The 23,498-nt window shown below is 36.8% G+C and overlaps 1 protein-coding gene across 1 annotated transcript in view; it reads left to right on the top strand.

The window, feature by feature from the left end:
* LOC100028784 (A.superbus venom factor 1-like) overlaps positions 1 to 23,498 on the top strand; it is an 87,296-nt gene that overhangs the window by 50,343 nt on the left and 13,455 nt on the right. The window contains exons 21-31 of the mRNA XM_001378686.5: positions 2,023 to 2,235; positions 3,183 to 3,249; positions 4,412 to 4,498; positions 6,240 to 6,443; positions 7,370 to 7,445; positions 10,099 to 10,255; positions 11,167 to 11,262; positions 13,289 to 13,439; positions 14,291 to 14,454; positions 20,368 to 20,526; positions 21,913 to 21,972. Coding sequence (XP_001378723.4) covers positions 2,023 to 2,235; positions 3,183 to 3,249; positions 4,412 to 4,498; positions 6,240 to 6,443; positions 7,370 to 7,445; positions 10,099 to 10,255; positions 11,167 to 11,262; positions 13,289 to 13,439; positions 14,291 to 14,454; positions 20,368 to 20,526; positions 21,913 to 21,972 — 1,434 coding nt within the window. The remainder of the gene's footprint in view (positions 1 to 2,022; positions 2,236 to 3,182; positions 3,250 to 4,411; positions 4,499 to 6,239; positions 6,444 to 7,369; positions 7,446 to 10,098; positions 10,256 to 11,166; positions 11,263 to 13,288; positions 13,440 to 14,290; positions 14,455 to 20,367; positions 20,527 to 21,912; positions 21,973 to 23,498) is intronic.

Below are 23,498 nucleotides of genomic sequence, written 5' to 3'. Positions count from 1 at the left end.
CTATTTGGTCTTTCTTTACCCTCTATTTATACATTACATTTTCCCCACATGTTAGTATACATAGATTGATATAAATGTAGTCCTTATAGAAAAGAGTTTGAGTAAAAGAAGAAGATAACATTTTTCTCCTTTCCCCTTTCCTTAATATTTACCTTTTCAGGTATTCCTTGCTCTTTGTTTTTCGGTATCAAACTTTCCACAGAGCTCTGGTCTTTTCTTTGCAAAAAGTTGGAAGTCTTCTATTTTGTTGAATGCCCATACTTTCCCTTGGAAGTATATAGTCAGTTTTGCTGGGTACCTGATTCTTGGTTGAAGACCCAGCTCTCTTGCCTTTCTGAAGATCATGTTCCATGTCTTACGATCATTCAGAGTAGAACTTGCAAGGTCTTGTGTGACCCTAATTGGCATTCCTTTATATCTAAATTGTCTTTTTCTGGCTTCCTGTAGGATTTTTTCTTTTGTTTGAGAGCTTTGGAATTTGGCAATTACATTCCTGGGAGTTGTCTTTTGGGGGTTTAGTGTAGAAGGTGTTCTGTGAGCTCTGTCAGTGGCTGTATTACCCCCTTGTTCTAGAATCTCTGGGCAATTTTCTTTGATTATATCTTGTATCATGAAGTCGAGTTTGGTATTCATTTCTGGCTTTTCTGGAAGTCCAATTATTCTTAAATTATCTCTTCTCCCTCTATTTTCCAGATCTGTCACCTTGTCAGTGAGATATTTTATGTTCTCTTCTAATTTCTTGGTATTTTGGCTTTGCTTTATTAATTCTTGCTCTTTTACATGATCGTTGTCTTCCAGTTGCCTGATTCTGGCCTTTAAAGCCTGGTTTTCCTTTTCAGTTTGGTCACACCGGTTTTGTAGATGCGTGAATTTCTTTTGCATTATTTCCCACTTTTCCTCCCAGAAGGCTTCCATCTTTTTGGTAATTTCTGATTCAAATTCTTCATGGGTTTGTGGAGAGTTTCCATTTCCTTTGGAAGGTTTTGGAGCATTTTCTTGTGTATCATCTTCTATCTCCTCTGTATTTTGTATTTTGGCTCCATAGAATGTGTCCAAAGTCTCCCCTTTCTTCTTATTTTTCTTGTGATTTTGGGGCTTCTGTGCTTCTGTGGAATTTGCCATCTCTGAATGTGGAGGATTAGTTTTTCTTATCTCTGTCTGGTGTTCAGAGGCTTTAGTCCTGGGCAGATTGTCGGTTCTATGAGCTTTCCCTGGGTTAAACTGAGTATGCCTTAAGGCAATGACTTTCACTGGAACTGGAATGGAAGGGTCAGACCAGGGGGCCACACTCTCCCCCGGCTCTCTCTGTTTCCCTGCTGCTAAGGTGCCCCCTTGACTGGGTCGGGTTGCTTTCTGGAAGTTGCCTTCAGAATAGCTGGTCGTGAGGATGTTTTATCAGCCCTGAGGGTTGCTGTTGTTTCAGAGGACCCTGCTCTCTGCGGGGGAAGGGGCAGTGGCTTCCTGGAGCTCTGAGGGCAGTGACTTTCACTGAGACTTGGAAAGCAGGATCCAGCTGGTGAGGCTGTCTTGCCTGCCCTGAGGGTTGCTGTTGTTTCAGACGACCCTGCTCTCTGAGGGGGGTGTGGCTGCGGCTTCCCGGAGCCTTGGACTCTGCGCTCCTACCCCTTAGGTCTGAGTGATCTCGGGTTCTGGCTTTTGAGGGGGGCCATACCTTTTGATCCAGGTCCAGGTCCAGGAGGAGGATTCCCAGGGTCTATGCTGTTGATTGTTTTGAATTTCGGCGCCTTAGGAGCTTATAGTTTGAGATTGGTCGGGAAGGGTTTTCTGGAGATCTGAACTTTAGCTTTCTCTAAGCCGCCATCTTGACCGGAAGTCTCAGAAGTCTACTTTCTTGATAATAGTCCAGGAATCCATTTCTTACCTTGTACTAGAGAATGTAAAAATGGAATAGGAATAAAGATTTCTTTCTTTCAACCTGGGGCTGCATCAAAGTGACTCAATCAATCTTTTGTCATTTGAGTGTCCTTTCCTCAAACCTCTTTTCTGTTTGCCACATTCTAGGTCCGTGTGGAGCTTCTGTACAATCCTGCATTTTGTAGTTCTTCTACTGTCAACAAAAGGTATAGACAAACCCTGACTATTGAGCCTAGTTCCTCCCGTGTGGTACCATTAACCATCATCCCTCTGATGCTCGGTATGCATGACATTGAGGTGAAGGCAGCTGTCTGGGGAGCTTATGTGGCAGATGGAATAAGGAAAACACTGAAGGTTGTGGTGAGTCCTGGGCCCTTTCCACGAGAGTACAGAATCTGTCAGTAAAACATTTTCCTCTTCACCCTTTCCCTTTCTCTTTCCTTAGTAATTCACACACTGCTCTTAACCCAAGAAGGAAGTCAACTAAGAGTAGGATTCTTTTAATAATGCAAGATTGGAACCCAGAAAAGTAGGACTTAGAGGGTTAATCACTTATTTTTGTACTTGAGGAAAAATTAAGAAAACATATTTCAACCTTCATATACACCCTGGAAGGATCATTTCTCAGATCTTAATGATCTAGTCCATGTGGCAATGTTAGGAGAAGTTCATTATGAAATAAGCAGGAACATCACCAGATTTCTTAGAACCACTGGAAAAAAATGATATTTCTGGCATAGTCATCATTGTTAAAAATCACAGGCCTGGGTCATCTGTAGCAAGGGAACTGGAATAATTAATCTCTTGCATACAACTTGTCCTGAGGCCAGAGTTGATGCCAAGACTCACCTTCTACCAATATCTACTCAATGTTCCCTAGACCACCAGCTAGAATTTCTCTCTTTCCTAATTGTCCTTCTGGGGGAGAGGAATACCAGACCTTTGTCCCTATAGAAAGAAAGCCTCTGACTAGTAAGAAATTGTTTGTTGATATTGGTACAGTACTGATAACAATTTGAGGCAATTATCAGTTTACAGTAAGTGAAAGACTATATAATAGGTCAGTCCATTCTGCTGTCCATATATCTTTTTTTGGGGGAAATTTATTTGGGAAATTATTATGGGAATTATGGGAAAACTTGTGAACACAGTTAATGTTCTTTCCCCCCACCCCCATGAGAGTGCAGCAAGGTTGTTGAGGGCAGAGAATGTTCTTTTTTTAAAATCTAATTATTTTTATTGACAAGCTTAGCATATATTGGTTAAAAACTGAAAAAATAAATAAATAAATTATTGTCTCTTTTCAGCCTGAGGGAATAAAAATCAAGCAGACTGTATTAAATGTTTTCTTTGATCCATCAAAGAAGGGAAAAGGTATGGTGAGAAAATGGAGTTCATAGATTTTCTCCTTCCAACCCCTCTCATTTCTCCCTAAATAAGATGGTATTTCATGGGCACTTAGCACAGTGTCTGGAATTTAGTAGGTGCTTATAAGTGTTTAGTGATTGATATTGCATACATGGGATACCTAGGTGGCATAGTTGATGGAGAACTGGATTTTGAATTATGAAGACCTGAGTTTGAATCCTGCCTTAGATACTTAGTAGCTCTGTGACACTAGGAAAATCTCTTAGCCCTTCCTAGCTTCCTCATCTGTAAAATGGGAATCATAATAGCAGCTACTTCTCAGAGTTGTAGAGATCAAATGAGAAAGCATATGTAAAACACTTTGCAAATCTCAAAGCACTCTATAAATGTTAGCTATCATTACAAATAGACTTCAGTAGTTCTTTGATGATCATAATTTCAAAATTAATATTCCTTACATGGTATCAATAGCAACTCATTTCCTCTTCCTTGTCCTGTACAATTCCTATCTATGTTCTCCCATGGATCTTCATCAGAGAATCTACCCATCTTCCTTGAAGGGCTCTCTGGTTCTTTATTTCATGGGTTTGAAACCTCTAAATGATTTTGTAAAAGTAACATGATGTTATTGAAACTTGTAAAATCTATACAATTATTAGGAGCCCTGAGACATCCAAGAACTAAGTTTTTTAGCTAGCAAAAATAGTACCTTTTGGGATAGTCCATTGGAGTAAGTTCTAGTGAATCTAATCTTCATGCTACTCACCAGTTTCTACTATTTTATATTCATCTCTATATCCTTCCTGATCGGAGATCATTAATTCTATCACTACTTACTCAGGTCCCTACCTGAGGTAAAATAATTACTCAATCACTGCTGCCCCAGACTCAATGAAATAATAAATATTGATTAAATATTGATTATTTCAAAGACAATAATAGCTCATTTTGTTGCATTTAAGCTTTCGTCTGAGCCTCACAACAACCCTGAAGTAGGTACTATTGGTATTATTAATCCTATTTTCTAAATGAGAAAATAGAGGTACAGAGAAGTTAAATTATTTTGCCCATTCTTACAGAGCTAATAAATGTCAGAAGCAGAATTTGATCCCAGGCCTGGATATTGGGCTTTCACACACACACAAATTTCTTTTCTTTGATGTATCAGATAATGAGCAGAATGTATTAGTAAAAGCAGCAGATCTGGAAAACATGGTTCCAGGCACTGAATCAGAGACCCAAGTCATCATCCAAGGTAAGAATTGCATTTTGCTTTTTAAAAAACATTGATGCTTAATAATCCATCACTATTACACCTACTTTGGTTAGAAACAACTGAGGAATGTTGAGATATACTTTTTGTTAAGCTTTATACATTTTCATATCTTAAATTGTTTCTATAAACCCAGAAGAAAAAAGAGCTGCTTGATCACATGGGTCAATGGGGATATGACTGGGGATGTAGACTCTAAATGATCATCCTAGTGTAGACATCAACAACATGGAAATAGGTTTTGATCGAGGACACACGTAAAACCAAGTGGAACTGCGCGTTGGCTATTAGAGGGGTTGGGGAGAAGGGAAAGAAGGAACATGATTCTTGTAACTAGGGGGAAATGTTCTAAATTGACTAATTAAATAAAATTTTTTTAAAAGAGAATGAAGAGGAAGTAAAATATTTACAGAAATGTTTCATTTTATAACTCTTAATAAGTAGCAATATATAACAAGTTTGAATTCTCAAAAAATTGTTTCTATAATCAATTAACTAATTTTCCCATGCTTAAATCATAAAGCAATCCAAGTAGAGCTGCAAAATATGTTTAGTTATCTCTAACTTAACTGTTAGTAACTCTACTTTTATAACTGATTTATTTATCCTTCTCTCTGTTCAAAGTGCCATAGATCATTTTAAGTTAATAGCACCTTATTCAACTATTACTTATATCATAGGGAAATAGTTTGTTCCTTACCCTCACATCATTGGTATTCACTTCACATAAAGCAAAGTAGAGCAATGTTGAGGAAATTTTAAATTATATCTTAGTCCAAGCATTTACTGTGAGTGTTTTTAGCAATCCTCTAGTGTCTGTGACATTTCTCCTCCCTTTCTCAACTTCCTTCTTACTCCCTCCTCCAGTTAAATTATTCCTTTCCTTTTCTTTCATTCCTGATCTTTCCCTTCCCTCCTGCCCCTTCCCCCCTGCCTCTCAGTGTCTATGAATAGATATCTTATGGGGGGTGTACTTAACATAAGTGTGTACCCCTAGTTATTGACCATTCCATTAGATTAGTCATTTGCCATTTTATTATATTGTTATCTTCTTCATATGCCTTTATATAGTATGAAGATAAAAGCAAATACATTTTAAACAGCAATTTCATTTTATTCTAGTGCTAATTTACTCCATCAGTAGACTGTATTCCCTTTCCTGAGAATTAAGCTAGAATGATTTCGTAAAGAGATCCCAAGCATATCACTTCCCTTCTTGGCCTAGTGTCATTTTCTATAAAGTAGAGGAAATTGGACTAGTTCAAAGGTTCATAATCTGGGAGCTCATGAACTTGTTTTATTAGTATTTTTATAACTATTTCAATTGTAGTTTTCCTTTGTGCTCCTATTTATTTTTTATGCATTTAAAAACATTGTTCTAAGAGGAACCTGAAGGGGTTCATGACTCCCCAAAAGTTTAAGAACCCCTGGAGATGAATTCTAGCATCCCTTTAACTCTGTAAAGTCAGAAACATAAAGTAATCCAATACCATTAAATGCAGGTAAGGTTTTGGTTCCCTATTTAAACAAGTACAGTTGTGTTGCTTTTTTCCTGATATTGTAATTAGAAAAAGAGTACAAGTACTTAGCACTGGACCTGGCACATAGTAAGTGCTTACTGGCTATTAATAAATTAGTAATATTAATTATTATATAATTATAATTCACTATAATTGCTTATTAATGGCTAAATGACTGACAGCATGATGCCTCTGCCTCACAGGGAACCCCATTGCTGATATTATTGAGGAAACTATTGATGGCAAAGGTCTCTCAGAATACCTTAGACTCCCAGAGGGCTGTGCAGAACAAACTCTCTCTAAAGCCACCCGTACAATCATCAGTACTCACTATCTGGACAGCACTCAGCAGTGGGACAAGGTTGGAATTAACCGCAGAAAAGAGTCCATCAACTACATTAAAGAGGGTGAGCCAATGATTAGGGCTCCAGAATTAAGAGCTCTGGGAATTTATATTCTAAATGTGATATCAGTCCAACTGGACAGGTTGCCACATCTTCAAAAGCTTTGTCATGATCTGTGTCCTCTTGGCATTTTGCTTCATCCTAGCAAACTCAGAAAACATGGGTTGGACTCTGCAGGATTGGGAAATGAAAACTTTTACCCCCTTCTAGTGGTAGATAGACTGGAGCTTATTCCATATTTCTCTCTTCTTGTCCCCTCCTGACCATAAAACTTTAAAATTCTTACATGATCAATCCTTTGGATTCCGGGGGATTTGTGGAGAGAGAAGAGCAGCAGAAGAAGGTGGAGAATCTAGACCCAGATAAATTTCCATAATTCATGCAGGCTTCAGGAAAATAATGATAACAATTCATATTGATATGAGCATTTTGCAGTTTATAGACACTTTCCTCACAAAAGTATGAGATCATTCAAATATTATTATGATTTTAATGAAGAAACTGGTAATATATGAGGGACCATGTGTCTGGGTCACAGTAATACAAGCTTGGGTATGTGCTTGGCTCTGAATTAAAGTTCCAATTTATCCTGCCTGTCTTGTTTTTATGTAGTTATTTGAAAGTTGTCTCCCCCACTATAATGGGAGTTCTTTGAGAGAAAGGACTGGGGAGGTTGCTTTTGTATCCCCAGCATTTACCACAGTACCTGGAACACAAGAGGTGTTTAAATAAATGCTATTTAATGCATACTTTATCTATTTAAGGCAAAACCCACAAGTAGTGGATTTCTCTTTGCCTCTTGATTCTTTTTATAGACAAGAGACCAGTAAATGATATTATTCTAGCTATGAAATCATTGACCTGCTCAGAACCTGAACTCATTGCTACTTACACTGTGTATCAGGCATAATTGTGTCTTTTCTTCACAGGTTTTGCAAAAATGTTGACATTCAAAAAATCTGATCATTCCTTTGCAACATTTCCTCAGAATCCTTCTAGCACCTGGTAAGCCCCTCCCATTGGCATGAAGTCATCCCTCCACCAAAGTAGCTAAAAGGAACACTGAAATGAAGCCCCTGGATACCAACTGCCTCTATGAGAACCTTAGGACAGGTTAACACAGGGTAATGGATAAAGCATGCAGGACCAGCAAGCAATAGTTCTAATCTCATCTCTGCCACTAATTTCTCAGCTTTGGAGAAATAATTTCATAGCAGTTTTTTTTCTAGTGGTGAAATTATATGACCTCTCTGATGCTATTTGCTCATCTATAAAGTGAGGAAAATTATGGAGTTTTTCAGCCATGTCTTTGTGACCACATTTGGGGTTTTCTTGGAAGATACTGGAGTGCTTTGTCATTTACTTCTTCAATTTGTTTGACAGATGAGAAAATTGAGACCAACAGGAGTAAGTGACTTGCCCAGGATCTCACAGCTAGTAAAGTATCTGAGGCCATATTTGAACTGAGGAAGAAGAATCTTCCTTACTCCAGGCCTAACGATCTTTCACTACACCATGTAGCTGCTAAAGTTAGAGGGAAATGATCTCTAAGATCCCTTCCTGATCTAAAAATTCCAATAATGGTTTGGTCAAGAGTCTACTCAGAGAACTAGTAAAGGAACAAAACTTTTGGACTGGCTCTAGACCAGCATTCTCAGTCAAGAAGTTATCCAGAAGTGAGTCAGGCTTCCAGAGCTGGAGCCATTGCTTCATTTTCTCTTACTAGCCTTGCTTGTCAATCAGTGAAGAGTCAGCAAGCATTAATGTTAACCTCTTGCTATGTGCAGACATTGTTGTAAAAGAGATGGTATTTCAAAAAGTTCTGTTCTCTTCATGGATTACATGAAATTGGCTCCCCATAAAGAACTCTATTCTGAGAACAAGGGTCCCTGGGTGATACCTAACCCATTTGAAACTTAGATGAAACAGAGATGACCTAATAGACTCTCCTCACATAGCAGGTGATGAGACTGAGGACCAGAGAGGAGTCCTTTACCCAAGGCTAAAATATGATCTTAATGACCTGATCTTTAGTTTGTGTCCATCTCATCTCAGATTTGGGTTTTATCCTGTTCATGTGATAATTCTTGGGAGGACTTCCCTAAAAATCAGATAAATGGTTCCTTTATGGTTGATTCTCTTTAAGAACTTATGGTCACTCCTGCCTTAGCTGCTTTGACAAGGAATGGAAGAAATGCATAGTGTATTAGACATAGGGAAAGGAGAAGATGCTTATGATGTCCAGGAATAGAAGGAATCTATGTGAAATGGAAGCATTACACAGACTTATCTCACCTAAAATGGCATTATTCATGTGGAAGATGCTGGGGACCTGCTTCTAAAAGTTAGGATAAATGTGTAGATAGCCTGTGATGACCCACCACACAGTTAGAAGCAGCCTTTTTCCATTACCAGTAGAGTCAGAACTCACCTTTTATTTAGAATTGCCAAACTGAGGATAGTCTGGGATTTTCCTGTATTCTTCTTTAAGAGTGAAAGATTCCTTCACTCCCTAATGGTAAAACTGTGAGAAGTATGGGAAGATCAGAGAACCATCTCTATCCCCCTAGTCTAGCCCAACTTGGTCTATGTAACAAGCAAAAGATAAGGAAACAGATTTGATTTTTTGAGCATATCAATTTACTAATCAGTGCTTATCAATTGCCTAATAAATTGAGATTGAGCCCCTTCCTCTGTTTAAGGCTAGACCCTGAATACAGGGGGGAGACATATTTTTATACAATAAAAATAATTCATCAAAAAGACCAATTAATTAGAGGAACCAATACCACATTAGGTGATCTGATTTCTAATTGGATGAAAGATAAGGGACTTTCCAATTTGGGAGACTTTCCAGAGTGAACACGGACAGTTCCTTGAATTCAGGATAAGAAGTTCCCCATTCCTTCCCAAGTGAAATCTATGGCCCAGGATTCCTGTCAGGAGTGTAAGAATACAGCTACCCCAGCAACAAAGTCCTTGTTAATCAAGGGGTCAGGAACATTAGGCCAGTGGGACTTTGGATTTGTATTTGGGGAAATTAATGCAAGTGTAGGAGCTGAGCTGAGCTGTGGGTTTCACAGAGTTAGTATTTTTGGACCTTGAGTCCTCAGAAATCCTAGCTTGGACTCTTAGGTCTTCAGGACTTGCACTTACAGGTTGATGAATCCATTCCCCACTTAGAATTAAAAGGGATGAATGAAAAAGGCTAATATTCCAGGTCTACTTCTTGAAGTCATGTGACCTAAGTATGGTGGGGAAAAGGAAGAGACTCTTAAGCTCTCCCTTTTTACCTGATAATGTCACTTGCTCTGAGTAAAGGAATCTATACCATTCAGATAGGAATGCAGGAAAATTCCAGACTGAGTTCAGCCAGGCAGCTTTAAATACAAAACAAAAATACAAAAATAAACAAACCAAAACAATTTCAGCAATTTTGCCAATGGAAAAAGGCTGCTCAAAACCATATATCAATATCAATCATGTCAATCAATCAATCAAATCAAAATCAATAATGTCCACACATATATGATCCCCCAGCATCTTTCCTGAGGGTTTTAAGTGATCTACACCAAACCCCCCATTACATGTATGTTAGTTTCTTATATGATCCAAGCATAGGACTATGTAAAACTCTGTATTGGTTTCAAATCCCTAGGATGACAGCCTACTGGGTGAAGGTCTTCTCCATGGCCAGTGGGATAATGAACATTGACAGGCACTCCCTTTGTGGGTCAGTCAACTGGTTGATACTACAGAGACAAAGACTTGATGGGTCTTTCTTTGACACAGCAACTCAATACTCATATATTATGGTGAGTTCTTCTTCCAAAATATTTCCCAATTTTCCCCTAAGATCTAGGGAACAAGAACTTATTATAACCATTAGGATCTATCTGAACATCACCAACAAAAGCACAATTGAAGTGAGCATGGCTTCCCATAGTTCCCAAGCTCTATTTCTAGAAGGTAGAGGGAAAACTGGATGACATATAAAGCAAGGACTTGGGGAACCTGACTTCTAATCCTGGATCTGCTCCTTATTACCTGCAACCTCTAACAAGTCACTTCACTTCTAAGCCTTAGATTTTTCTTCTGTGGAAGAAGGGGGTAGGCCTGATTACATCCAAGTTTCCTTCAAAATCTAAATGTTATTGTAAATTTTATTCTTTAGGTAACATCCCCAAACTGGAATAAAAAATAAGATGGAGGAGTAAAACTCCTGACATCTTGATTAAGTCTCTTCAAGGATTACATATTCCTGCTCAGTGTTCTCAAGACTCAATGTTCTATTTGGAGATTGGCAAAAATAAATAAATAATATTTTATTTAACATATTAACATGATTTCTAAAATAAACTAAAGAAGAAACTGGCAAACCACTCCACTATATTTGCCAAGAAAATCCCAAATGAGGTCACAAAGAGTCAGATATGATTGAATAGCAATAGATATATACTTGCCCTTCAGTTATTTATTTTCTTATTTTGATAAAGCAACTCATTTCCTGCCTTGATGCCTCAGCTTCTCAGGTAACTGAAAGCAAATAAGTATAACTGCAAAAGGTTGCTGTCACATCAGCACCACAGATTTATATAGCCACAGGGAAACCGACCTGGCAAAAAATGATCTTGTATCAATCTCCATTGCCAGGAAGAGGCATTTCTCCTAGATTTTTTTCTTTTAGACTTCTCTAATATGAGTTTGGATTTTTCTTGTTCTTTAGGGAGGCGATGATTACAAAAATTCTGACGTCGCATTCACAGGATTCATGGTTACTGCCCTAGAGGAGTCCAGGCCATATTGTGGGGAATATGTACCGGTCTGTGTGCATGGATAAGTGATGTCCACCATCTTCCTTCAAGCTCTTCTCAACCTGCTCTGGAATTTATGATCATATTGCATACTCAAATTCCTACTCCCTCTCCAGCAGTCTCTTTTATACTAGCATCCAACTGAAATCTTTATTTGTTGCTTTAGGGTGACTTTTGCTTCATGAATTCCATAGAGGTCTAGATTCAGATCAAGTGAAGAAGAGTCCATGTAGAAAACCTCATCGTATCCTATGCCTTTCATACTTTTCCAGTTTTTTCTCCACTTTCATGATAAACCTGTCGCCCTGGTCTACTCATTGTTCCTTGCACCAATGCTACTGAAAGGGCCTGTACAACGGCCACAATATCTGAAATTCATTGCTGCCTCTTGGTTTCCCTGGCATCTTTCTGGTTCAATGAAATTCCATCAGTATCTTCCAACTTCCAGTGTCTTCCTCTCTAAAATTACCTTCCTTGTATTCTTTATATATCTTGATAGAACCAGTTTTTTTTAACCTGGTTCCTCTTTTATAAGGAATGATCCCTAAGAGCAGGGATAATCTCTGACTTTCTTTGTATCCCTAGAGGCAGCTGATGACTTGGGGGATAGAGTGCTGGACCTAGAGTCAAGAATAATTGAGTTCAAGTCTGGCCTCAGACATTTACTAGCCTTGTGCAAGTAGAATGGACTGTAGAATGGACATAATAATAACTAGATCTCAGGGTTATTATGGTATCAAATGAGGTAATATTTGTAAAAAGTATTTAGTACAATGCCTACAAATAATAGGCAATATAGAAATGCTTATTCACTTCCCTGGTGCTCATATATAGTGTAAGGCACATATGTAGTAAATGCTTAATAAATAGTTGGGACTGATTCTGTCACTTATATCTTTACTATATCTCCAGCTAGGAGTCATTTGAAAATCTGCTGCACTTCTATCTATGTCTTTATGGAAATCATTGATAAAAAAAAATTAACTGTATTAGGCCAGACACAGATCTGTGGAGATCTCCTTCTAAGGCAATGAGAAATAATTAACTACTCTTTAAATCCAACCATTTAACTAATTCTGAATCCGAATTCCACTGTCATCTAACCCATACTTCTTCATATTTTCCACAAAAATGGCATGAGAGACTTTAATAGATATTTCACCAGAACCTTAATATACCACATCAACCATATTCTCCTGGTTTGCCAATTGAGTAATCCTATATAAAAAAGAAAATAATTTTAGTCTGCATTACCTCTTCTTGATAAAGTCATGCTGGTTCTTTGTGATTACTCCTTTCTTTTCTAGATGTCAACTAACCAGCTCCTTAGAATTTTGCCAGGTATTGACATTCAAGTTCACTGGTCTAAGATTTGGACTGGTCTATGATTTTGCATTCTCTCCTTTTTTACATTTCCTATTATCCTAGATGAATAAATGAAAGGATGAAAAACATTTATTGAGAATTTATTTTGCACCAAATATTGTGCTAAGTATTTGAGGTAATAATAACAATAATAATCTTCAAAACTTGCAAAACAATTTACAAATAGTATCTCATTAGATCCTCACAAAAGCCCTGGGAGTTAGGTATTATTATTATCATGATTTTTCAAATGAGGAAACCAAGGCAGACAGGTGACTTGCCAGAGTCACACAAGTAGTACGCGTCTGAGTTCAGATTTAAAATCAGGTCTTTCCCACTCCAGCTCTAGTGCACCCTAACTGTGTCCTATGCCAAAAATAAATAGAAAAACCAAAAAAGTCCTTGTACTCAAGGACCTTGTATTCTATTAGGGGGGTACAATACATGTAGAAGAATGGTGACTGGAGAAGGGAATTTTTTGAATATCACTGATGTGATTCAGTAATTACATCAGTTTTCTAAGTATCTGAAGATCTAGTGTATTAGGACCAGCATGTGATGGTGTGCCATTGTCCATAGGAGAGAAGGAAAGGGGAGGAATAAGGTACTTTTTTTTATGGTAAAGTAGGAGTTTCCACCCTCACACCTCCTATTCTTATTCCTTCTCAGAGTTTGAATGAAACCATCAACAAAGCTGTGAATTTCCTTGCCCAGAAGTACCCTCAACTAACTCAAGCCTATGAGGTGACCCTGGCCTCCTATGCCTTAGCCCTGATGGGCAGGCTAGATAATGAGTCTGTGCTCCTCAATGCAGTCAGTGGTGAGTCAGAGAGGCCCCTTTCAGTTCAAGAAAAAATTGAAAGTGGGGCAACTAGGTAGCACAATGGATAGAATGGCAGACCTGAAGTTGGGAGGATGGGGTTCAACTCTGGTCTCAGACATTTCCTAGCTGTATGATCCTGGGAAAATCACTTAACTCTTATTGCCTAACCCTTGTCACTCTTCTGTACTAAGACAGAAGGTAAAGATTCTTTTTAAGTTGGAAGGGTCTGAGGATAGATTAGAATGTATCAATCAATAATTTTTAAAAGCACTTGATCTATTCCAGGTAAAAAATGAAATAGTCCTGGACCTCAAGGATCTTACTTCTAAAGGGATTGAATGATATATACAAATATAAACATATATATCACATATGGTATCCTAAAACTTAGTCAAACTAAACCATTAGATTATTTTAAACTTTAAAATTCCACTAAGATGTTGGGGACAGCCTGTATATACAAAATAAATAAGAGGTAGTTTTTAGGGGGTGCTACGACAGTGGAGGAGATCATGGAGAGTATGAACATCCTCCTGACAAAAGTGGGGTTTGAATTGAGTTTTAAAGGAAACTAGGGATTCTGAGAGGCAGAAGTGAGGATGTAGTACCTGGGAGATATCGGAAGAGAGCCATTGCAAAGCGCTAGGAAACAGAGCATCATGTGCATAAAGGATGCTAGGAGAACAGGAAGAATTGACTTCCCACAAAATTGGCACCACTGCATGTTTCTTGTTAACTTTCTTCCAGATACCTTTATCTTGGCTTTAGGGAGCATGAACCACTAACCCATTACTTCAGAGAAAAGCAGCCAGACTCAATCTTTGTCTTTCCTTTCTGCTTGTGCCCAGGAGGGGATCACTGGGAAGATAAGAAATCTGTGTATTACAGTATTGAGGCCACTTCCTATGGACTACTGAGTCTTATACACTTGAAGAAATTTCAGATGGCAACAGAAGTGGCCCAGTGGTTGATGTTACAGAAAATCTATGAAGGAACCTATGGAAGCACTCAGGTAAGGACCCATCACAACCCTTTTTCCTATCCAGTCTCCTTATAAATTCACTATGTCCCAAGAATCATGATTGACAGAAAAGGCTGTGTGTTTGTATATGCACGTGTGTGGTTTGGGGAAATGGTATGGGGTTTGGGGGGCAGTATGTGGTCAAAATGGGTAGGAAGTGGGTAGCATGGATGCCATGAATAGTTTTGTTATGTCCAAGTATCTGAATAATTTCATGACTAAGTCACCACTGAGAAAATGTTTGAGGAAAAATGCCTTCACCAGATGAACTCGATATCTCAAACTCACTCTTTAAGTTCTTTGTTGAAGGAGGTAACCAGGCCTAGAATTATCACAAATCCTCAAAGTTATATGGACCTCAGAAGTTATATAATCCCCTTCATTCTGAAAATAAGGAAACTAAGCTTTGATAAATAATATCATTTATTCCTGTTGAAACACTAAGTCAACAACTAAGCAAGAAGGAAAGGAGTCCATCTCTCTCCTCCTGCCTTTTTGAGAAGGGATGTATAGAAAATAATTCTAAGCTAATCCATAAAAGAAGGAGATGATAGAGGCAGGAAATTAAAAAGAGATGGAGTATTCCATACATTAAGTATAGTCTGGCTATTATCAGCTGAATAAATGTCAGGACACAGGATGAGCAACCAAAAAGTTAATCAAGGCTATAATTACATGGAGTGGTTGAGAAACATTGCCTTGTCTAGCTACTTCTGGCCTCATCTGGAAGTCCCTTCCTGTAGTTATGAGGGTCAATATTTTTATGTGTTCCATAGAAATTTCTGGGCTCCATTAATATAGAATTCCTATATATTGCCCTAGGGCTAATTGAAGATGGCAAAAGCTAGAGGACATACCCCAAATTAAAAAATATGATTACCAAGCTGTGTTAAGAAAAAAACAAATCCCAATAACCTGTCATAAATCGACAGAATGGATTAGTAGAGTCAAGAGACCTCACCTATAATCTTAGTTCTGCCACTAGTTTGCTGTGGCATTGAACAAGTTATTTCACCTCTGTGGACCTGTTTCATCACCAGTGAAATGAAGGTCATCTCTAAATTTCCATTAAAGAATTCTAAATTAAGCCAAAAAGATGAAAAGAGGAGTGACAAACTAAATATAATGAAGAATGGACATTTTTATTTTAAAAAAGACAAAGAAGATTCAGGGGAGGAACAGTGGGGAATGACAGCCATCTTCAAATATTTAGGGCTTGTCTCTTGGAAAGGGAATTGGACAGACAGAACTGAAAGTCATAATAAAAAGGAGCCTGGACATCATATGACAAGAAATCATCAGAGAAAACTGCCCCGATATCCTCAAACAAAAGAGGAAATGGAAATTGAGAAAATCCATTGATTACCTCCTATAAGAGATACCAAAATAAAATACCCCAGGCTATTATAGCCAAATTCTAGAACTCCAAGGCCAAGGAAAAAGCATTACAGACAGTCAGAATGAAACACTTCAAATATCATAAAGCCCCAGTCAGAAGTACACAGGACCTAGGAGCTTCTACATTAAAGTACTGGAAGGCATAGACTATGATATTCTGAAAGGCAAAGTATCTAGAACCATGATGGTGAACCTATGACACCTGTGCCATAAGGGGCACTTAGAGCCCTCTCTGTGGGCATGCCAATGGTCACCCCAGAACAGTTTGCCAGAATTCATTACTAGAAAGCCAGAGGGACATGGAGCTGGGCTGTTCTCCTCCCCTTTTCTGTACGTGTCTGAGGACATCACCACCCTTCTAAAAGGTTCATCATCATTGATCTAGCACAACAACCAAGAATTATATACCCAGAAAACTGAGCATAATCCTCCAGGGAAGAAAATTGACATTCAATGAACTAGAGGAATTTCATACATTCCTGAACAAAAAAACAGAGCTGAAAAAAATTCAATGAGCAATTTTGATGCTCAAGAGAAGCACAAAAAAGTAAAGTGAAAACTTAAGGGTTTCAATAAGTTTAAAATTAGTACAATTATACCCGAGAAAGCAATAATTAAGATATTTATGGTACTTGAGATATTTAAGGTCCTTAAAGGATACAAGATACCTAAATACTTAAGAATTTTATCACCATTAGAACAATTAAAAGAAATATATATAAACAGAAAGAAGGAAACTGAATAGAATGAGCTGATAGGCAAAAAAAAAAAAAGGATCAGAGGATGGGAAAGAGGAACAAATGGAGAGAAAAGAAGAGATGGAAGGGGTAAACTATCTTTCACCAAGAGCCACAGAAGAGGCAATACAGAGGAGGAAAAGATGAGGGTGGGAGTGGTGGGCAAGGCTTGAACCCTACTCTCAGTGGACTTAGCTAAAGAGAGAGTAACATACACAGTCAGTTGTAGAAGCCTATCTTACCAAAAGGGAAATAGGAAGGAAGGGGCAATAAGGGAAAGGAGGGTGGACAAAAAGGAGAGTGAATTGGGAGAGGAGGTCTGAGAACTGGAAATGGCTGAAAGGACAGAAAGAGAAGAGTAAATAGGGGGAAAATAAGATGGAGAGAAAACTACAAGAAGTACTTATAACTGTGAATTTGAATGAGATCAATTTGCCCATGAAATGAAAAAAGGATAGTAGAGTGTATTAAAGCAAAAGTAAAAATTTCTTTGATCAAAAGAGACAAGGAGGAAAATTATATCTTGATAAAGGCATCATAGACAATGAAACATTATCTGTTTAAACATATGTACACCAAATGGCGTAGTATCCATATTCCTAAAGAAAAAGTTTCAGGAGTTACAGGAGGAAATAGATATATAATAAATCATTACAATTGGGGAGCCTCAACCTTCCCTTCTCAGAGTTAGATAAATCCAATTAAAGATAAATAAGAAAAAAGTTAAGAAGGTAAATAGAACTTTAGAAATGTTTGGTATGATAGACCTCTTGAGAAAACTGAATGGGAATAGAAAGAAATACTCCTTTTTCTCAGTAGTACATGGCACCTTTGCAAAACTTGATTGTATAATTGGGCATAAAAACCTCACAACCAAATGCATGAAAGCAGAAATATTAAGTGCATCCTTTTCAGACCAAAACACAATCAAAATTACATTCAAGTGGCAACAGAAAAATTAAAAATTAATTGAAAACTAAATAGTCTTATCCTAAAGAATGAAGGAGTCAAAGAACAAATGATATAAACAACAATTTCATTAAAGAAAATTGTAATAATGAAAAAACATACCTAAATTTATGGAATATAGCCAAATCTGTACTTAGTGGGAAATTTATATATCTAAATGCTTACATCAAGAATATAGAGAAAGAGCAGATCAATGAATAAGGACATGCTACTTTAAAAAAAAAAAACTAGAAAAAGAACAAATTTAAAACCCCACTTAAACACCAAATTGGAAATCCTGAAAATCAAAGGAAAGATAAATAAAATTGAAAGTAACAAAACTATTGAATTGAATAAAACTATTGAGTTTAAATAACACAAGCAGTTGGCTTTATGAAAAAAAATAAATAGTAATTTAATTAAGTTTAACCTGTAGTTTAAGATACTTTACTACTTCTCGTATATTTCTGTTTGGTCATCCTTTTATCTTATTCTCTGAATTTTTAAGGAAGGATGCCTTAATTCATAATGAAAATATAATGAAAAATGCTATCCACCTGCAGGGAAAGAACTGATGGAATATGAATGCAAATGCAAATCAAATTTTTAAAATTTTATTTTTCTTGGGGTTATCTTTGGGGGGGGGTATTTGTCATTTCTTTTGTAATTTGACTAATATGGAAATGTGTTTTGCATGCCTGCGCATGTTAAATCTAGATCAAATTGCTTGCCTTCTCAAAGAGTAGGAAGAGGAGGGAAGGAGAGAATTTAGAACTCAAAATTGATACTTAAAATCATTTTACATGTAATTGAAAATAAACAAAAGTTTTAAAGAATTTTAGAAGAAAATACATTTATTAATTATAATTCACATAAAATATGAGGAATTATATGGACATTTTACTAGGAAAAAAGGATGCCTCAAAATTCCCTTTTTCATTTTTTGATACCATATCTGTATCTTCAATCATCATTCCAAAATCACCCCTCAACTAGAAAAAAAGAAAAGAAAAAGAAAAATTTTGTTATAGATAAGTAAAGTCAGGCAAAATAAATCACCCCATTGGCTGTGTCTGAAAATGTATGCCCATTCTGCATCTTGGGTCTATTATCTCTGTCAAGAGATAAATAGTATGCTTCATTAGGTCTCTGAAACTGTGATAGATATTGCATTGATTGAAATTTTCAAGTGATTCAAATATATTTTTCAATGTCATTGTTATATATTATTCTCTTTTTTCTACTCACTTCATTTTGCATTAGTTCATCTAGGGCTTTCTAGGCTTCTCTGAAATAATAATATTACATAATGATAATAATAACTAACATATAGAGCACAGGCACAGGGCTAAGTGCTTTACAAATATTATTTCATTTCATCCTCACAATAACCCTGGAAATTAGGTACTATTATTATTCCATTTTATAGAACAGAAAACTGAAGTAAATGGGTTAAATGCTTTGTCCAGGGTCACATATCTAGTAAAGATCTGAATCTATATTTTAATTCAGAACTTTCTGATTCAAGGCTTGGTGCTCTACCCACTGTGTCACCTAGCTGCCCCAGAATGACTATCTTTGAACTTGGCTCTGTGAATGAGAATGGCCTAACTATAGATTATGTCTATAGACTTATTATCTGTTTGCTCTTGGATGTCACTCACTTAGTATGGTACCTTATCTATCCCTGGGCAGATGATTTCTCACAACCATCTAGGCCAATTCCCTTCAGATTTAAAGTAACATACATTGCTATTTATTAATTTATCTGGATAGAACTTCCACTATTTACAATTATGAATATTATAAATATGACCTCTGTAAAATTTATATTGGTTGAGACTGAATATTTTAATTGGTGGTTGCCAGGGATTTAATTTCTAAATCCCAAATGAATTACTAAAGTAGAATGGAATTTATGGTAGTTTTATTTACAATAGAGGGAAGGAGGGAAGATATTAAGGAATATGAGAGAGAGAGAGAGAGAGAGAGAGAGAGAGAGAGAGAGAGAGAGAGAGAGAAAGAGAGAGAGAGAGAGAGAGAGAGAGAGAGAACTCTGGCTTCCTCTGAGCCAGGTAGAAATTCTAAGGCCCTAATCATGGAAAGGAGTCTCAAGACAATGGGTCTTTCTCAGAGGTTCACACCTCCAGAGAGGCAGGGAAACTAAGTCAGCCTTTACACTCACCAAGGTGACCATCTAAAAGGAAAGCAGTCTGAGGTCTCCTGCACAAGCTCCTCCAGGGTCGAGTTCCACAGCCAAGTCTGAGTGTCTGTCTTCCCCCCAGCTCTGAGTGACTGATCCTTCATGCCAAGCCTGGGTGACTGATCTCCAGTCCAACTCTGAGTCAGGGTTCTCCAATCTCTTCCTTGTGTGCCTCTGTTTCCTCTATTTAAGGATCTTTTTCTCTTGTGTCACCTCCCCTAAATTTTACATCTACCAATCACAGCAGATGCCCTCTCCAGGACTGCCTATTCTTTAGTTCACACCTTTTTTGGTTATATTTTACCTTTCTTGGTTATATCACACCTTTTGTAGTTAGTTCGCACCTTTAGTAGTTAGTTTGCACCTTTTTGTGGTTAAAATGGGTAGATCTACTTCAAATACTGAGTTAACACTTTTTGGGGATTAAAATCTAAAAATAGACTGGGGATTACAATTCAATCTTCCCAATATAGGAAAAGCTAAGCACTTTCATTGTTATAATGAGGGGATTACAATTAAATCTTCACAATCAAGGAAGAGCTAAGCATCTTCATTGTCACAATCAGGGGAGAGCTAAATCCAATCTTCACACCTCACCATTTATTCTCTGATTTCTAGAGCCTTGTCATGGCATTACAAGCTTTGGCTGAGTATCAACAAAAGGCACCTAGACATAAAAATGATTCTTTGGAAATTTCTCTGCACCTACCAGGCCGTCAGTCAGCCATCAGTTATCGAATAGACTATTCAAACAGTCTATTGAGCCAAAGGGCTGAGGTATGTTGTTGCTTTTTTAATCTTTAAGAAGAAAAGAAGACTTAATGGCATGGCCATAACAATTCAATTCTACAACTACTGAACTGTCTACCAAGTATAAGGCATATAGTACAGGCTTAATAAATGCTTATTGACTAATTGACTCTCTAACCAGTTTTGAATGAATGAATGAAAAACCATTTATTCAATGCTTGATGCATACCAGGTGCTAAGTGCTATGTATCCAAATCCAAGCAAAAAAGGTGACTTCTGTCCTCAAAATCTTACACTCTTATAAGGGGGAATAATATAATACCTTAGGAGATCTAGAGTTGCAAATCAGGGTCCATATTTTAAAGTATTTTGTCATATTTAAAGCACCATATAAAAGTTAACTATTATTATTATCCATTAATAGAGAGAAGTAAAATAATATTTGGTTTGTGTCCAATTTGAAACAATGAATAAAGTTTAATGGGAATGAGTAATGAAGGAAGGAGACTGGCATGACAGTTATTACTTTCAAGTATTCTTATTTGTGTACATTATTGTTGACTTTGTTTTGTTTTTAATAACCATTATATAAGATGTAATACAAACTTTTTCCTTTACTGGAGAGCAATAGACCATAGAAAACAGCAACAAGAAATATATTATTCAAGTTTCTGAATCTTAGATTTGTCTTACTATCCTAGAGTTAGCATAAAATGAATTCATAACATGGATCAGAAAATATATGATATGGATATGTAATTACCACTAAAACCAGCTTTTATTTGCAGCTAAACTATCTACCACAAATGATTAATTCTAGTCCAACTTCCTCCAGTCAATCAGGAGGCTCCTGATTGCCCATGGTCATTCTCCTTACTCCCATCAGCCCCTGTGAGTGTTCAGTTTGTACTCTGAGGATACAAAATAATTATAATATAAACTTCAGCCAAAGAGAAATAAACAGAATGTAATAAAAAAGAATATTACCAAGAGTTAATTAACTTGGTCTCCAATCCTAGTTCTGCTTCTGGGGGACCTTGGACAAATGACTTCAACTCTATTTCCTCCTTTTTCTAAAATGAGAGCCTGACTAGATGATCACAAATTCATTCTTAATGATGATATTTGGTGATTATGTTCTACAGATAGGGCTATTTATGCTGCTTTAAAGATTATTATAGGATAGAGTGGACACCAGAAACAATGAGAATGAATTTTTCTTTCTCTCATAAATTTAACCTTCTGTGGAAATTGAAAGATAGCTTTGAGCTGGGAGATGCTAGCAGTTTTCTTAAAGTTCTGATGCTCAAACATGGATGGATTAGAAGAATTAGCCATTGAATCCTACCTAGACAACCTCTTTCAGAGCTCCCCCACTTACCATTTCAATAGTAACCTATACTCTTGTTTCAGACCAAATTAAATCAAGACTTCACTGTGAAAGCAAAAGGTACTGGACAAGCAACAATGACGGTATGTGAGAATCTCTTTATCCCTACTTCCTCTCAGTGCTTTCCAGCAAACAATATTAGACTCCTGAGAAAGTCAAGACCATCATCAATTAATCTGTCAAGCCCATTATGTCTGCTTCACATTGAACTGACCACTCTTTAGTGGGAAGAGTTTATATTCATTATTGGAAGCAACATAACCAAATTGGGAATAACTAAAATGGCCAAGACTCTAGAATATAGTTTTTCTGATAAAGGCTGCATTTCCTAAATACATACTGAACTGAGTGAAATTTACAAGAATATGAGTCTTTCCCCAATTGATATGTGGTCAAAGGATATGAAGAAATTTTTAGAAGAAATCAAAGCTATCTATAATCATATAAAAATGCTCTAAATCGCTATTGATTAGAGACATGAAAACTAAAACAACACTGAGGTACCACCTCACACCTATCAGATTGGTTAATATGACAGAAAAGGAAAATGACAAATGTTGGAGGAGATGTGGGAAATCAGGGTCATTAATATACTATTAGTGGAGTTACAAACTGATCCAACTATTCTGGAGAATAATTTGGAACTATGCCCAAAGAATACCCTTTGACCCAGCAATACCATTACTAAGTCTGTAACCCAGTGAGATAAAAGAAAAATGAAACAGATCTATATGTATGAAAATACTTATAATAGTTCTTTTATGGTGACAAAACATTGGAAATTGAGTGGGTGTCTTATAAACTGGGAAATGACTGAACAAATTTGGCATATGATTGTGATGGAATACTATTGGTCTATAAGAAAAGATGAGTAGGATGGTTTCAGAAAAACTTGAGAAGACTTACATTAACTGATCCAAAGTGAAACAAGCAGAATCAGGAGAGCACTATACATGTTAACTGCAATATTGTACAATGATTAATTGTGAATGGCAGCTATTCTCAGGAATATTAGAATCTAAGACATTTTCTAAGAATTTATGACCAAAAATACTCTAGTGAAAAAACTGATGGAGTCTGAATGCAGATTGAAGTATTTTTTTTACTTTTTTTTTGGTCTGCATTTTCTTTTACAGCATGACTAATATGGAAATGTTTTGCTTTGCACATATGTAATCTATAATAAGTTGCCTGCCTTTTCAAGGAGAAAGGAGAGGACAGAAGGAGGGAGAGACTATGGAACTCAAAAAAATTTAGAAATAAATGCTTAAATTCTTTGTTTACATGGAATTGAGAAAAATAAGTTAAAATTAAATTTAAAAATAAAAGAAAGATCAGTTTGAGACTAAAAGAAGGATGAATTGGAGTGGAAATGACTTGAGGCAAGAATACCAAACAGTAGGTTGATACCATAGTCTAAATGTAAGGTGCTGAGAACCTGCACTAAGATGGTGGCAGTGTTAGAGGAAAGAAGGGACCATATTTGAGAGATGGTAAGAACTTTGGTCTTTGCTGCTCACGGAACAGCAGTGATGGCAGATGAAAGATTCCAAAAATCTTAGCTCCTACCATCATCCTGATAGTTTCTCCCTTAAATATTTCTTTTTTC

The sequence above is a fragment of the Monodelphis domestica genome, chromosome 1 (genome assembly GCF_027887165.1).
Source record: "Monodelphis domestica isolate mMonDom1 chromosome 1, mMonDom1.pri, whole genome shotgun sequence".
Taxonomy (NCBI): Eukaryota; Metazoa; Chordata; class Mammalia; order Didelphimorphia; family Didelphidae; genus Monodelphis; species Monodelphis domestica.
This window is presented reverse-complemented; position numbering and strand designations above follow the sequence as displayed.